The sequence below is a fragment of the Hesperophylax consimilis genome, chromosome 6 (genome assembly GCF_061612785.1).
Source record: "Hesperophylax consimilis isolate HC1 chromosome 6, BYU_Hcon_1.0, whole genome shotgun sequence".
Classification (NCBI taxonomy): domain Eukaryota; kingdom Metazoa; phylum Arthropoda; class Insecta; order Trichoptera; family Limnephilidae; genus Hesperophylax; species Hesperophylax consimilis.
The window spans coordinates 23,988,843-24,005,960 of record NC_142841.1 but is presented as its reverse complement, the minus strand read 5'-3'; the positions used below and the strand labels follow the sequence as shown (position 1 = coordinate 24,005,960).

General features: G+C 35.2%; 1 protein-coding gene across 2 annotated transcripts; it reads left to right on the top strand.

The window, feature by feature from the left end:
• Nucleotides 1–11,065: 11,065 nt before the first annotated feature.
• LOC149423107 (complex III assembly factor LYRM7) lies at nt 11,066–15,977 on the top strand. Of its 2 annotated transcripts, none has more exons than XM_089632859.1 (4): nt 11,066–11,236; nt 11,323–11,466; nt 12,639–12,720; nt 13,846–15,977. In XM_089632859.1, the coding sequence occupies exons 1-4, from the start codon at nt 11,213–11,215 to the stop codon at nt 13,935–13,937; spliced, it is 342 nt and encodes a 113-aa protein (XP_089488985.1). In that variant the 5' UTR covers nt 11,066–11,212; the 3' UTR covers nt 13,938–15,977. The 2 variants fall into 2 exon arrangements, with proteins under 2 accessions (XP_089488985.1, XP_089488986.1); XM_089632860.1 differs by having other exon boundaries at nt 11,088–11,150.
• The last annotated feature ends 1,141 nt before the right edge of the window (nt 15,978–17,118 follow it).

Sequence of the window (17,118 nt, the reverse complement as noted above, 5' to 3'; positions counted from 1 at the left end):
GAATTTATTGACTTCATATCTACATAAGAGTATCAATTTGGTAATACCGGTATTTTGCATGGCCAAAAAAATATATTTATCACATTATCAATTCACTCAACTGACGTAGGTTGATTTGCTTCACGAAAATTCAAATGTAACAATGTCGTCAAATGGTCAATTGGTGCAATTCTGCTTTTTGGTTACCTTTTGAAAGATCCCTGTGCAACATCATGCAATACTTTAAATGTTTCTACCGTTACCAAAAAAATATATATTTTCAACGTGTTTCCATTGTAAAACTCCAGTAAAAATATTATGGCTTAAAAGATATATATATAGGTTGCTACGCTGCTACGACAAAATGCGTTGAAAACATGTGGCGAAATGCGAACAATTTATTACAAAAAACGACAATAAAAATACTTTCACATGAAAAGTAATGCCATCCCTAGTTTTTAACATTCTTCCTTATAGTTTTTACAAAATTTCATACTGAATTTCATCATTTAAAGACAACAGTAGCACTTTATAGCTTGTGAAGGAACGGTCTATTCAGGCCAAGCGGCGAAATCATACTGGCCTAGTAAGCCATGCCCAATTGAGCCTGGTTGAGTTTGTTCGATGTGATGTGCCCAGTTGCCCTAGTGCCATCTCCTCTCCCTTCTTTCCTCCACGGTCCTTACTGTTAAGCGACCAAACTATGTACGTATGACGCCAAGCGTACCCTATCAGATTTCAAGCGATTTGATAGGCTTTGAAAAATTCCAACATTGAAAAATATTAACTCAAAATACACGTTATCATTTTTAGTATGAAAATGAACTTAAAAAAAATATACTGTTACCTATGTAAGTTAGAAGGTGAAAATTCTTCTTTTTTTAATTGACTTGACTTCCTTATTTTCATAAAATGTCAAACTCAAACTAATATTAGATGATATTATTAAAACTGAATAATCATATTTCTTAAAAATCAAGAGATAAAAACCATAGACATTTTCAATGTCACTTACGGACAGTTTAGCAACTAAGAACATATCTTTTGATGCATGTCACAGAATAGTGAAACTGCCCCCCATGACCTTTTTATACTTATATTTACCTCAAATTTACAATCGTCACCGTGATGTATTGTTGTATAACCGTTTTACAGTGAGCATGAAAAATAAACAAATATGTAAATAATTTGGTAACTTTACCTCTTGATGGTAATGATCATATTGGACGGGCAGCCAGTGTGTTTGGAAAGGTAGTGCTTTTTCCTATTTTTTTGATCTTTATATTTGTGATTAACATTATGTTGACATTTCATGGCTATCTTAAACACATTACATCTTCCAGATGCTGGGTATGTTCTCTGTACTCTCCATGTTGTCAGGGTGGATTCACTAAACCTTGCTATCCATTCCTGAATGTAGAAAATAGATAAATAAATACACTATAATTATCTGATGAAATATTCTAAACACGGGGTAGAAGGCACAAGTTTTTAACATTTCAGCATTATTAAAGAGAAAATAATTAGTGGACGAATCTTATGTTTAATGTTTACCAGGGATACCTAACTAGTTGGTTGTTTGAACAGTGGCAACTTACAAAAATACGAATAATAACGTAATCGACTTGGGGTATGATTTTAGATTTTCATAACCAAAAGGATTATCGTGGTTTATTTTTGGGTTACTATGCCATTTTTCGCATCCTCCTTCTTTATACGATTGGAGCGGGCAACACGGTATCTCTCCTAATAATAATAATGGGATAATTTGTTTTTTTTGTCATCTTCTTCTTTCGTATGGTGGTGGGTCAGAGGGGGACATCTAGGTCTGCGAGCCATTCTAAGGCCTCAGGCGTCGCCAAGTGAACCTCATCAATCCCGCCAGGGAATGAATGGAGCGGGCATCCGTTGACCATATGTTTCTTGTCATTTGTATGGAGTTTAGTTATTCAGTAAGAATTTTTCCCCATAAAACACATTAATTTAACTTAAAATCAGTCAAGTAAATACGACCATCAGATGCTTATAGTAATAAGGCCAAATGAACCGCAGTACTAGTTAGTTGGACACATGAAAGTGTATTGTTATAAGCCCTAGGTAGTTAGATGAAAGAATCCATAAGATCAAAAAAAAGGATCATTTGTAATGCACGGTTTTTGTGAAAAATCACCTCAAGTGCGCTGGCATTTGATTTCATTTGACATATATGTACACACATGCTGTAGTAATGTAGTACCTAGTAATTATAAGTAATATTAGGTAATAAAATGTACAATATATCTCTCGAGTAGAATAAAAAACCACGTCAGTCGGAAATATTCATGTGACGAGAGTTTAAAACAACGTTGAAAATATAACCATCTGGTTTACATGAACCTAAATCTACTTATCTTGAAAACTACTTCAATATTTTTCACTCACTAACAGATTATTCTAATTAAGGCAATCCACCTTGATGTGTAACACTAGAAATAGGGCGGAATTACGCACTCCTTATGCAAATGGCGATGAGGTTGAAATTCCCGCCTGTTTTGATTTGCGAAAAAAAAATATCAAAAATTTATGTTTTTTTTTATGAAGTTACTGCAAAAATAATGTTAAAAGGTTTTTTGATCATAATCTTCATGGCAATAATAATCTATTTAAATAAAAATACTAGAAATCTCCAAAAGTTCTTCACGGATTGCTTTGAAATTTTGACACAACATTGCATTTGAATACACATGGGTTTTTATATACCTATTTGTAAGAATTCCAAGCCATTGAGGTATATTGATGGTCTATATTCCTTGCGAAATCAGTGTAAAATTTTGTTCCTGTGAAGGAAGTAGGAAGTGGGGTGTGTTGGCTATCGATGTCGCATGAATCCTTTCGACCGCGAACTTACTCAACGAACAAAGACACTCGCCGCGTCACCGCCTGGAAAATTTGGGTTACGGGAGCGCCAAAAGCGCTCCTTGAATTTTTTAACATTAAAAGGCCAATTTACACAACTACTGATAATGGAAAGCCCTATTTACCGATGAAAGGTTATAATATTGCTTTCCCTATCTTTTGCAGTTTGTTTGTACAATATCTCAGCGTGCTTGTCGGTATTTTGAAGTTATCGCCAGAGACCCGTGCCCGGCGAGTGCTTGTAACCGACTGAAGCCCGTGGTATCTCACAGCGGACAATGAACCGATGTAAGTGGCCCATACTTCGAACGCTAATGTTGACTCTATCTATATACCTCAATAGATAAAACCCTAAAACTCGCACTTAAAAAACGTACTCGGAAAAAAACATTTTTGAAAAAACCCGGGATTTTTCCAACCCTGATTCTGACATTACAATGGTACTTCAGCAGAGATACCAATGAATGAAAAATCAAATAAATTGAGTCAAAAATATCAATAGTCGTACCTTTACATCATCTTCATCGTGTATATGTTTTATGTTAACTGTACACCTAAAGTCAGCCTCATTTTTAAATTGCATTTCTCCAGAAACAACATACTCGTAGCCAAATGGTAAATAACATAATATATTTTCTTCATCAGTGTCGAATGTGGGAGCTGAATCCATACCAAATATCAATAAAATAATACTATCAAGATTACTACGGAAACTTTATATTAAATAGTCCAGACGAAAATTTGTTTGTGTTAAGAAACTAATAATAAATATTATTTAGATTATTCTTTGTTGACATTTCCGGCAAACGTCAAACCAATAAGTCATAGATATAATAATCAAAAAATGTAATTGCCATTGAGTAACTGTATGGAAGAACTAAGGTTGAGTCAACATTTCAGCGTAATAAATTGTGTGGAATAAAACAATGTACTCCGCTATATTCGTTAGTTTCTTTTGATTGTTGGAATCTAACTATCTAAGCAGCTGGAAGCTGGCAAATCAATTTCTTTACAAGGATATTTGTCAATCAGTAAGTGATGTTTACTCAAACTTTTGTATAAAACCCCTTAAAGAATACTCGATTTGGTCGCTTCAACTATTGTGCGTCAGCCGTTGAGTGTTGCGTACAGACTAGAGACGTTCCGACTAGTCGGCGACTAGTCGGTAAAGCCGACTATCCGGCCACTATTGTAGTCGGCGACTAATCGGCAAAGAGCGCCGACTATCCGGCTTCTTACGTTGTATGTATTTCTCAATAATATGAATGCGGGGAACTACATGAAATAAAAACCTTGATTATATATATTTTTTTATTTTATAATCAGTCTTATACATTAAAAAATGTAAAGCAATCTTTCCTTTGATAATCAGTTTTTAAAATTACTTGCTTGTAAAGAAAACATAATTATGACATTTATTGAACAAAATTAGTACCTATCCTAATTAACATAAAAAACAACATAATATCTTCTTATCTTCAATGAACATTTATAAGTATTTCTTATTATTAAAATAAAAAGTAGATTTTTTAAATTAACAAACTCAGTTATATGTATTAAAGCAAGATTGTATGTACAAGATGCACAGTAATATATGTATATATTAGATATATATATATATATTATATATATATATATATATATATATATATTTATCCCCTCTCGTACTATGTTGATCTCGCGCGACGGTACGCCAGGTATATGTTGATCCGTTTGCATTTGTTGATCCACCCCGGATATGTTGATCCACTACCCAAGCTGGCATACATATGTAAATCCCTACAGATCAACTTGTGTCATCGAGATTTTGCTGTAAGCCACGCCCATTTTTCGGTCGCATATACATTTTACACGATTTATTTTGTTGATCTATATATTTCTGACAAACTTGACCGCTTGCATGTGTTGTAACTTGTAACCGCCAATTTCGCGCGCGTTGTGGTACTTTTTAGATTCCGTTAGAACATCCATATTCTATGAAAATGACTCTGTACTTAAAGAGGATAGACTGCCTCACGCGTATTTATATTGAAATGGAACTTTCAAAAACGTCAAATCCATGCTTAAAAAATCTTTTGAACTTGATTAAACAAAAATGTAATTTTAATGCATCATTTACTACGTTTCGTGACTTAGCAGGGGTGCCCGGGTTCATGGGGTGAGATTTGTCTAAGTCATTTTATAAGAGAAATTTTGAACATTGATTGAGTAAAATTTTATTTTAATGTATCTTTTACCATCTCTCCCGACGTAAGTTTCTTGTAATGATTAAGTTGAAACAAAGCGTAATATCCATAATATGTGCCTATTAAAATTGCGGTGATTAGATTGGTGAGAATTTAATTTTTCAAATTTTAAATTGAAATTGCTGAAAAATTTATTCCAATTTGTTTTTTACTAAACATGGCTAAAGTCATTTCAAGCACCGATTCCAACCAACGATGTTTTAGTATATGTTCGTCAATCAACAGGAGCCATAATGTCTGTACATCAGAGCCCTCGAGAATTATTACAATTATGTGTACCGCCGCCCCGGGAGCCATTTATTAGATAACCAATACACCTACCATTAGTCACCGCCAACGATTTAGCGAGATGGTTGTTTATTTTTTGTATTTTTTTACATCGTCTCCACACAGGAGGCCCTAAGGAAAATCGTAACTCTCAAGGCCTATGTCATCTTTGTGAATGCTGTGTTGGAGGTATTTTGAAAGAAAGGAAGGTCAGTGAGTTCTGGGAAGGAAATAGGTATGGATGGGTGGGTAGTATTCTGGGGGTCAGTGTGTTCGAGTGATAAACATAAGATTCCAACTCTCCTACTGCGTTGCAAGGCGATGCGTTGAAAGAGGATTAATCGATCCGGCCCACCACGCATTTGGTAGGCAAGCGCATCCGCCGCCAAGAACCGAACAAACCTCACCCCATAAACCCGGGCACTCCTGCTAAGTCACCAAACATATCAAACTACTTGAGGTGGCTCTCGACTAGCAATCCGTAGGTCGCGGGTTCAAATAAATTTTATTAAAATTAATTTGCACTATTTTACAATTAGTGTTTGGTTATATCTGAATAGCCAGGTACTCTCCCACCTTCCTCCTCGTCATCTCCTTTGAGGTCTCCTTTGAGGATGCCATAGTCTCACTGGCTCCAGACGGAAGTTTTTGTAAGTCTCCATATTCAAATTCGGCGGTATGATTTTTTTATGTGACACCTCTCACTAGAGCGCCCCTGTCTTTACACGTTAAATACATAGAAACTATGTCGCCAACCGGTTGGGCAGCGTTATGAGGCGGGTTAAGGTAGGGGCTGTAGGAATGAATTTATTAATGCGGGTCTTAAAGAGGCCCGGATTATATTGATAGCTCGTTCCACATGCGAGCCGACTTACGATAAAACGAGTCGGAGAAACGACCCGTTCATATATGTATAGATAACATCAACTTAACTGTGAACGTGTATTCCACTCGGTCCGTCGAGTATCAAGCACGTGCACGGTGCACCGGGGATCAATGCTGCTAGCTCCTTTTAACAGGCTCTAATAAAATATCTGTAGAATAGACACAGCATACGCACATTTTGTCATACATGATTTTACCGTACATATGCCTCAGGGATCTCATTTCTACAGTATTCAGTCTACTTTCAGCCTTCTTCTGCCAATTCCATGCCTCATTTCCATATATTAGGGTAGGTACCAGCACTACATTGTGGACTGCTAGCTTCGCTTCTTTGGACAGTTTTTAGTTAGCTCCAACCGCGTCCAATCATCCATTAATTACCCATTATAACCAAGAACCCGGCCTCCCCTACTAAGTCACGAAGCGTAATCAGGAGAGATGGTAAAAGATACAAGTTCAAAATTTTCTACATAACATTATTCCTTTGCCGCCATTTTGGATTTTTATGGTCGAAAGGTATCCCTCAACCAGTTTCTTTCGATCCGGCCCGCCACGCAGTAGATGGGCAAACGCATCCGCCGCCAGGACTTAGACAAACCTCACCCTATGAACCCGTGTACCCCTGCTAAGTTATGATTTTTTTATGGATTTGTTTTTGCGAAATTTTCGTTTCAATCTAAATACGCATACATTTCTTATAAACAATTCAAGAAACACACGTCATTTTGATTTGAAACGGTACCATCTCACAGTCATTTCATGCGATATTCGACTCTAGAGACTAATACTTTGAGTTCAATATCACAAAAGATTACGGAATCACATAAAACCTTGTGATGAACAGTCCACCGATTGCCCCCTTGATTGGTTCATTTAGTAAAACCATATATAGGGACACAGATCAACTTTGTCTAATAACTTCTTACCTGGATCAACATACTACGGGAATAGATCAATATATATGAGATCAACAAAATCTTTTGAACTTGATTAAACAAAAATGTAACTTTAATGCATCATTTACTACGTTTCGTGACTTAGCAGGGGTGCCCGGGTTCATGGGGTGAGATTTGTCTAAGTCATTTTATAAGAGAAATTTTGAACATTGATTGAATAAAATTTTATTTTAATGTATCTTTTACCATCTCTCCCGACGTAAGTTTCTTGTAATGATTAAGTTGAAACAAAGCGTAATATCCATAATATGTGCCTATTAAAATTGCGGTGATTAGATTGGTGAGAATTTAATTTTTCAAATTTTAAATTGAAATTGCTGAAAAATTTATTCCAATTTGTTTTTTACTAAACATGGCTAAAGTCATTTCAAGCAACGATTCCAACCAACGATGTTTTAGTATATGTTCGTCAATCAACAGGAGCCATAATGTCTGTACATCAGAGCCCTCGAGAATTATTACAATGATGTGTACCGCCGCCCCGGGAGCCAATATATTAGATAACCAATACACCTACCATTAGTCACCGCCAACGTTTTAGCGAGATAGTTGTTTATTTTTTGTATTTTTTTACATCGTCTCCACACAGGAGGCCCTAAGGAAAATCGTAACCCTCAAGGCCTATGTCATCTTTGTGAATGCTGTGTTGGGGGTATTTTGAAAGAAAGGAAGGTCAGTGAGTTCTGGGAAGGAAATAGGTATGGATGGGTGGGTAGTATTCTGGAGGTCGGTGTGTTCGAGTGATAAACATAAGATTCCAACTCTCCTACTGCGTTGCAAGGCGATGCGTTGAAAGAGGATTAATCGATCCGGCCCACCACGCATTTGGTAGGCAAGCGCATCCGCCGCCAAGAACCGAAAAAACCTCACCCCATAAACCCGGGCACTCCTGCTAAGTCACCAAACATATCAAACTACTTGAGGTGGCTCTCGACTAGCAATCCGTAGGTCGCGAGTCCAAATAAATTTTATTAAAATTAATTTGCACTATTTTACAATTAGTGTTTGGTTATATCTGAATAGCCAGGTACTCTCCCACCTTCCTCCTCGTCATCTCCTTTGAGGTCTCCTTTGAGGATGCCATAGTCTCACTGGCTCCAGACGGAAGTTTTTGTAAGTCTCCATATTCAAATTCGGCGGTATGATTTTTTTATGTGACACCTCTCACTAGAGCGCCCCTGTCTTTATACGTGAAATACATAGAAACTATGTCGCCAACCGGTTGGGCAGCGTTATGAGGCGGGTTAAGGTAGGGGCTGTAGGAATGAATTTATTAATGCGGGTCTTAAAGAGGCCCGGCTTATATTGATAGCTCGTTCCACATGCGAGCCGACTTACGATAAAACGAGTCGGAGAAACGACCCGTTCATATATGTAATGATAACATCAACTTAACTGTGAACGTGTATTCCACTCGGTCCGTCGAGTATCAAGCACGTGCACGGTGCACCGGGGATCAATGCTGCTAGCTCCTTTTAACAGGCTCTAATAAAATATCTGTAGAATAGACACAGCATACGCACATTTTGTCATACATGATTTTACCGTACATATGCCTCAGGGATCTCATTTCTACAGTATTCAGTCTACTTTCAGCCTTCTTCTGCCAGTTCCATGCCTCACTTCCGTATATTAGGGTAGGTACCAGCACTCCATTGTGGACTGCTAGCTTCGCTTCTTTGGACAGTTTTTCGTTAGCTCCAACCTCGTCCAACATCCATTAATTACCCATTATAACCAAGAACCCGGCAACCCCTACTAAGTCACGAAGCGTAATCAGGAGAGATGGTAATAGATGCAAGTTCAAAATTTCCCATATAACATTATGCCTTTTGCTGCCATTTTGGATTTTGATGGTCAAAAGGTATCCCTCAACCAGTCTCTTTCGATCCGGCCCGCCACGCAGTAGGTATTTTTTATGGATTTGATTTTTGCGAAAGTTTCGTTTCAATCTAAATACGCATACATTTCTTATAAACAATTCAAGCAACATATATTAGGGTAGGTACCAGCACTCCATTGTGGACTGCTAGCTTCGCTTCTTTGGACAGTTTTTAGTTAGCTCCAACCGCGTCCAATCATCCATTAATTACCCATTATAACCAAGAACACGGCCTCCCCTACTAAGTCACGAAGCGTAATCAGGAGAGATGGTAAAAGATACAGGTTCAAAATTTCCTACATAACATTATTCCTTTTGCCGCCATTTTGGATTTTTATGGTCGAAAGGTATCCCTCAACCAGTTTATTTCGATCCGGCCCGCCACGCAGTAGATGGGAAAACGCATCCGCCGCCAGGACCTAGACAAACCTCACCCTATGAACCCGTGTACCCCTGCTAAGTTATGATTTTTTTATGGATTTGTTTTTGCGAAATTTTCGTTTAGATCTAAATACGCATACATTTCTTATAAACAATTCAAGCAACACACGTCATTTTGATTTGAAACGGTACCATTTCACAGTCATTTCATGCGATATTCGACTCTAGAGACTAATACTTTGAGTTCAATATCACAAAAGATTACGGAATCACATAAAACCTTGTGATGAACAGTCCACCGATTGCCCCTTGATTGGTTCATTTAGTAAAACCATATATAGGGACACAGATCAACTTTGTCTAATAACTTCTTACCTGGATCAACATACTACGGGAATAGATCAATATATATGAGATCAACATACATAAGTATGCCAATTTGGGTAGATCAACATACTACGGGAATAGATCAATATATATGAGATCAACATAAGTATGCCAATTTAGGTAGATCAACATAAATTATGCATCCGATTTCCATACAAATTTTGAAAATTTTACTAACAGTATATCAAATGGTTTTTCTGGCAAACTGGCAACATTGATAATTATTGTACCACTGTTGTCAATTCATTCAGATGTATTCCATAATAGCCAAGTTATATGGTGTTTAAGGTGGATCAACTTAGTCTAACAACTTCTTACTGGATCAACATAATACGGGAAGAGGACAATATATATATATATATATATATATATTATATATATATATATATATATATATATATCCAAAAATTCTAAACATGAACTGTTTGATAAAAACAAAAAAAAAATTTAAAAAAAAACATATTTCTTATAGCCATACCTACATAATCTAATCAAATCAAAGTCACAATTGTAACAACCAAAAATATCATTATCTCCTTATATTTTTTATAACTCACTTATATTTTTTAATTAAGGGTAAATTATGATGTAAGAAGACTAAAGCTTCTGCTTCCAACCGTAATCGGCTTAGCCGACTAGTCGGTTTTATTACAACCGACTAATCGGCTAGTCGGCGAAAGTCATAATCGGCACATCTCTAGTACAGACGATACGATGGTTGGTCCAATTTCATCAGTTACTTCTCTAGAGAATGCATTTCAAATATAAATTTTCATAATTTTTTTTAAATCCGTCAAAATTTTAAGATATTAGTCATGCATAGCATTTTATTTATTGTACGCTCACAAAAAACTACGCATGACGGCTCCCTAGGGAGATGGAGTAAAGTAGGTTCAACCGCTCAACCACCCTAGAGACGATTCAACTTGGTTAGTGGTTGGTCGGGTGGATGATCAGGCGAGACAACTGCTCAACTTGACATCCACGCCTCCTTATCGCATACAATGCATCTCCAGACAGTGTACCGTTACATTTGTCTTAACCGGATTGATATAACCGCTCAACTAAATTGAGTGGTCTGCATCGCCCATAAAAATATTCAGCGTCGTTGAATTTTGTTAAGTTATGCTCAGTGACCATACACATAGATAAAAACAAAGTCGCTGTGTGAGTTCTTTCTCCTTTCTGTGTCTTTTGGTTTTTCTATTTCTATGATTAAATTTGACATTTGACAGCAAAATTTAAATTACAAGATTTAGGTTGGAAAGTGATGTAATTAATATTTCTGTATTTATTTATAGCCGTATTTACATTAATATTACAGTTCAGGGAAGATGATGGGTTCCCTAAGGAAAGAGGTTATTATTTGGTTCATTCATCACCCACGATATTTACTTATCAAACAATGTTAATTTTTTTTAAATATGATGATTTTATTTCGCAGGTATTACAATGCTTCAAAAAATTACACAAAACAAGTCTTTACATTTTCAATGAAGATAAAAATGCTGTGCACATGGCAAGAATCAAAATTAATGAAGAGTTCAAGAAAAATAAAGCGATATCAGATGAGAAAAAGATACAGGAGGTACCTCTATTTTATTTATCTGATTTTATTGCGTCTTATCTTTACAGAAAGGCCTAGGGTAAATATGCAGAAAATATGGATACCGTTAATACGCACATTTAATAGAAAAAAAACAATGATGTTACAATATATCTAGACTTGTTATTGTCTCACTAAATTAAGATAAAATGTGGCAAACAAAAAACTCTCTTATGTTTCCAGCAAATTCTTAATTCAAACGTTACTCATGTATGACAAAGAAAAACAAAAAAAATATATGTGTGTGTGAATGAAATAAACCATAGGACCGGGTGGCGTTTTCGTATTCAAAAGTTTCGTTGAATACTACCTCAAGGCTGATAGAGTTACGAACCTGGGCGCCTGGCGGATTTTAAGGAGTCAAGTGATCAAATCAGTGCCGTACGATAATATATCAACGACAGTTTGCAAATAGCGGCGATTCTTGTTGATACTCGTTTGTTACTGTTGATTTTTATGGTGTTTTACTGCAAGCATATAAATAAAAAGAGTGTTTAGACTATTTTAAACAGCGAAGTTTAGTTGGCGTAGGCACTGACTTCATAATTTGACTGTGCGCCCATACTGCAACTTTAGTCGGTCTCACATTTTCTTCATCACGCGTAAAATCTTCAGACAGGAAACAACTGTATTATTTATGGTAATTGACAAAAATAAGTAATTTGCATGTATTTACAAATGAAATGTTATTCCTTGGCCTTTACTAGTGTTGGTCGAGTAATTAAAACACTTTTTCATCACACACCAGGGCATTTTGACATTTTTTAAAGACAATTAGAGGTAGCACACAACCTTACGCAACGCGTGATAGTTTAATACTAAAACTACGAAATCAAAAGCACTACACTTTGCATAGTTTTTGCTTACCACTTTGAGATTTCTACGGCGTGTCTATCTATATATTCGGTAAACTTGTCGAATTCTGTTTTATGCAAAGGCTCTTTAAAAAAAAACACTTGATTTAAAGTTCTCTAACTAATGCTTACAAGTATTTATGTGGGGGGTTTAAGTCGCACATGCACAAAGTAGGGTTTTAGTTTAGTTAGGTATTTCTTAACCTTCAAACATAACTTTGATTGAGAAAAAATGGAACTTTTCAGTATATTTACTGTTTTTATGAAATATTTAACTGATGAATGATGTATTTATTCTAGTTATTAAAAATTGGGTCTGAGGTGGAACACGAACTTCGGACAACTGTCATTCAAGCCGTGGAAGTGAAACCTGGGAGCTACGGTAATGAATTTATTGACTTCATATCTACATAAGAGTATCAATTTGGTAATACCGGTATTTTGCATGGCCAAAAAAATATATTTATCACATTATCAATTCACTCAACTGACGTAGGTTGATTTGCTTCACGAAAATTCAAATGTAACAATGTCGTCAAATAGTCAATTGGTGCAATTCTGCTTTTTGGTTACCTTTTGAAAGATCCCTGTTAATCTCTGATTCTAGATCCTTTATAGCTTTTCAACAAATTGTAATCAGTAGATAATACAACTGTCATGTTTTTATGCTGGTCAGCTGATTATAAATTGATGGAAACCTAGAATCGACGTTTAAGAGGGAACCCTTCAAAGAAACCAAATAACGCTGATTGGCCATTTGATGCCAATGTTTAGTAGACAAGAGATTGAAGTGTGATTGATGGAATGTCTGCGGAAACATAATCTAAAGTCGGCGAATACAGTGATAATCTTTGGATTTTTCTTTCCATACTCTGGGCAATCTCAATATAATGTAATTATAAGTAAATTAATAAATTTAAAAGATTTTAAAAAGATTGTCAATCGCACAGCGAAACAATCATTCCGATAAATCAATGTCGCTTGTCTGTAGCATAAATGCGCTCAATCAAAATACACATCATTCCCCCCATCAATGGGAATTCTCAATTGTCAATCGCTTCAATGGCCTCAGTAAAAATTGACATTTGATATTGATCGTTAGTATTAGTGTGTTTGTGGTCTCGCATTTTTAACCAATCAAAAATAATTCATTATTTTCAATGGTAATTGTTTTTTTACAAAGCTGACAAAAAACTGGAATTTTCCGATGTTTTATAGGTTTTCAAAATCCATGAATATCATATCCCTTTTCATAGGTTACACTGCTTTTTAGCAAAAAAAACCAAATGAATATCAAAACCTTTTTCATAGATTACATCGCTTTTTTAGCATAAAAACCAAATGAATATCAAAACCTTTTTCATAGGTTACATCGCTTTTTAGCATAAAAACCCAAAACAAATAAACTCAACCGTCAGCCGAATAACAAAAGAAATGGCATCTTCATTCCTTTTTTTGGCAAAGTTAGCTTTCTCCGAATGAATAATATATATTTTTATTATTTCAGAAGCTAAAATTAGGCCTGAAACTCTGAAACTGGACAACATTCCTTTCAATGACAAAGCCATAACAGAAGGATGTCCTGGAAAATCTGCATAGAAAGTCTTCAATAAATGGATATAGTCTGTTAGCAAGTTGTAGACAAAAATTGAGGTCGCTTCCATCTTTTAAATGATTTTTAAAGGCAACACTGAGAAAGTTGAAAGGAAAAAAAAGTAATTTTAAAAAAGCACTATCGGTCTAGTGAATATTTTCTACAGTTCTATGTTGACTCAACACAATGACACTTCAACACACATTTAAAAAGTGATATAAAGTCATTAAAAGTGAAGATAAAAAACTAACCCACAATTTTCATTACTTTTCATGACTTTATATCATGTTTTAAATGTGTGTTGTGTTTTGTCCTTTTAATGAGTTATCCGGTCGCTATTTTTTACATCACTACCAAATGGTGTTCAGAAATTAGTTGTATTTCCTGAATGGAGTTGTTTTTACATTATATTTAACTTTGTTGTTTTTTTTGTAATTATTTCCCTGACTGCCGCACTTTAGGCACAGATGATAGAAATTACGCTTTCTTTTAACACTTATTACAAAAAACATGCACAAAATAAGTTATTAGGTTCTTAGGTTGGGTTTAATAAGTAATTTATGCATATTTAGATTAAAACGAAACTTACGCAAATGTCAATCCATACAAAAAGAGTCCAAAATGTTGGCAAAGGTATATTTTATAAATTTTGAATTTTGAATTAAAATGGAATTATAATCATAGAGCTATAATTACAGGTGCCACTGCTTACAAATATCTCGTCGAAACTTGTTCCACTATTAAAACGCGATAAGCGGTTCGTGTTGACCGTATTCAGCACCGTTTATCACGTTCTAATGCGTTGACCGTATTCAATACTTTTAGATAGCGAATTGGTAGAGTTGGAGATCAAAAAGCCCAACCTATTTTTTCGCTTTATTTCTTATCTAAATATGTATAATACATCAATGATTATAATGCATCTTTTTCCAACTAACCAACATGATCAAATTTCCATGATCTGTGCCTATTAAAAGTGTGGCAGTTTAGAAAACATTTACCTTATTTTGTAACTCTTGCGAGATAATTGCAATTGAAAAAGTTTTTTTGTCCACTATAGAAAAGTGTACATAATATCAATAAGCCTTTTATTAGACGTCAAATCAAAATTATGTACAGGGTTTTCCAATAAGAGGTGTTATTTTGATATTCAAAGAAAAATGCCATTTTTTAATATAAATGATCAAATGTTTATTTCATTATAAAGAGGAGGTATGCCGTTAATAGTGAAAAATAACATAAGTCAAATGACCACCACGACCACGCCTACAGGACCATATCCTTTTCATGAAATTTTCCATAACCAAATCGCAAAGTGGCTGCCTTATGTCCTCGATAGCCTCACGAATTCCATCTTTGAGGTCTTGAATCGACGCTGGGCTGTTGACGTAGACCTTCTCTTTCACGTGGCCCCAAAGGAAGAATTCGCAAGGTGTTAAATCACAAGATCTCGGTGGCCAATTGTGATCACCTCTTCGAGAGATAACACGGTCTGGAAACTTTACCCGTAAAAGCCGTCTTGTTGAAAGTAAACGTTATCCAGATCAAAACCATCCAATTCCGGCCATAAAAAATCATTAATCATCTCTCGATAGCACAATCCATTCACCAATAACACCTCTTATTGGAAAACCCTATAGAAGAACACTTTTAAAACTTACTAAAAAATTTAAATGTTAATAAAACTGTTATTTCTTTTTTCTGCCCAGTCAATCTGTCGGATTCGGAGGTCAAACATAACCTCACATTTGAATCTGCTATATTTTTTGTTCTAAAATCAGTGTTGCCATAGCATTGAAAAAATTTAGTTCCATTTTATTATTTCTACAATTTGTTGACAGACTACCTGCATTATTATTTATATTAATTAAAAAGAATGATATTAGTCAGAATTAATGAGTAGCACAATACGGTTTCTCAAAATTGATAATAATAATTAATGTTGTTGTTACCGCTAGTAACAACATAGTTATTTTTTAATTTCCTGAGTAGGTACCTACCAATTATTTTGTTGATTATTTTTATATGATTTATGTTTTTTAGAATAGAACACTATTGTTATTTTAACTTTATATAAAAAATTTGTTGTGAAAAATAAATAAATTATAATTTGTTTCTTATGTTGTTGTTAAAATTTTTTTCTAATCTCTTACATTACATGACTTCCGTGGCTGAACTGGGCTACAGTTCCAGTGGGTAAAGATACTCGTAGCACAGTGAAATCGATAACTGTACAATGTCAGATCCATAGGTGCAGAGATGTGCAAAATGGGTACCCAAAACCATTTGAAATGCAAAATAGAAATGGGTCAAAACTTTTCCATTTGAAAATGCAAAATGCAAAATGGTTTTTAGAAAAGCATTTCAAATGCAAAATGCAAAATACCTATTTTCAAAATGCATTGAAAATGCAAAATGCAAAATACCTATTTTCAAAATGCATTGAAAATGCAAAATGGTTCCTCAGGCCAAACAATCAAAATAAATATAGAATTTTTAAACAATTTTGTCATTTAATAATGGACATCAATGTAGAACAAACATATTACATGATGGTAAATCCAAAAACACCACAACTACAGATTATGAAACCACAAAAAATTTGCGCGGGACTAATGTTGCCAACGTAAAAACATAGAAACTGCTATCCAACATTTAATATTACAGCATCATGGCCCCGTGTTCAGTATTTGAATCAGTATTTTATGTAATGGTATCACTCAATTGCCAGGGCTCCTACCAGGGAGCAACTTGACAAATGTAAATTATCTCTCATAGCGAGGTTGAGGACCGACTGATATTTGGGGCTTTGAAAAAAAGATGAGTGGAGATAGTAGGAAGAATGTTGCAAAAAGCATTTAAAATGGAAAATGCATTAATAAAAGCATTTAAAATGCAAAATGGTTTTCAGAAAAGCATTGAAAATGAAAAATGGAAAATACCCATTTTGCATTTCCATTTGAAATGGATCTATTTGAAATAAAGCACATCTACATATACTGATACTCCCCCTTTGTTCCCGCACTTCAGGGATCCAATTCAGTTCCTACTGTCTTTGGTATAGATAAGTACGAACTCAGAGCCAGCCCTGTGCAGTTGCAATTGGAGCAGTCCGCTCCGTGCGCCAACTTGCATGCATGGGCGCAGAGATGTGCTTTATTTCAAATAAATCCATTTCAAATGGAA

Excerpts from the sequence above, each read along its gene's own strand:
- LOC149423107 (XM_089632859.1), top strand. The coding sequence starts at position 11,213 with ATGATGGGTTCCCTAAGGAAAGAG. Across the intron at positions 11,237-11,322 it reads TGGGTTCCCTAAGGAAAGAG|GTATTACAATGCTTCAAAAA; the intron begins GTTATTATTTGG and ends TTTATTTCGCAG. Across the intron at positions 12,721-13,845 it reads AGTGAAACCTGGGAGCTACG|AAGCTAAAATTAGGCCTGAA; the intron begins GTAATGAATTTA and ends TTATTATTTCAG.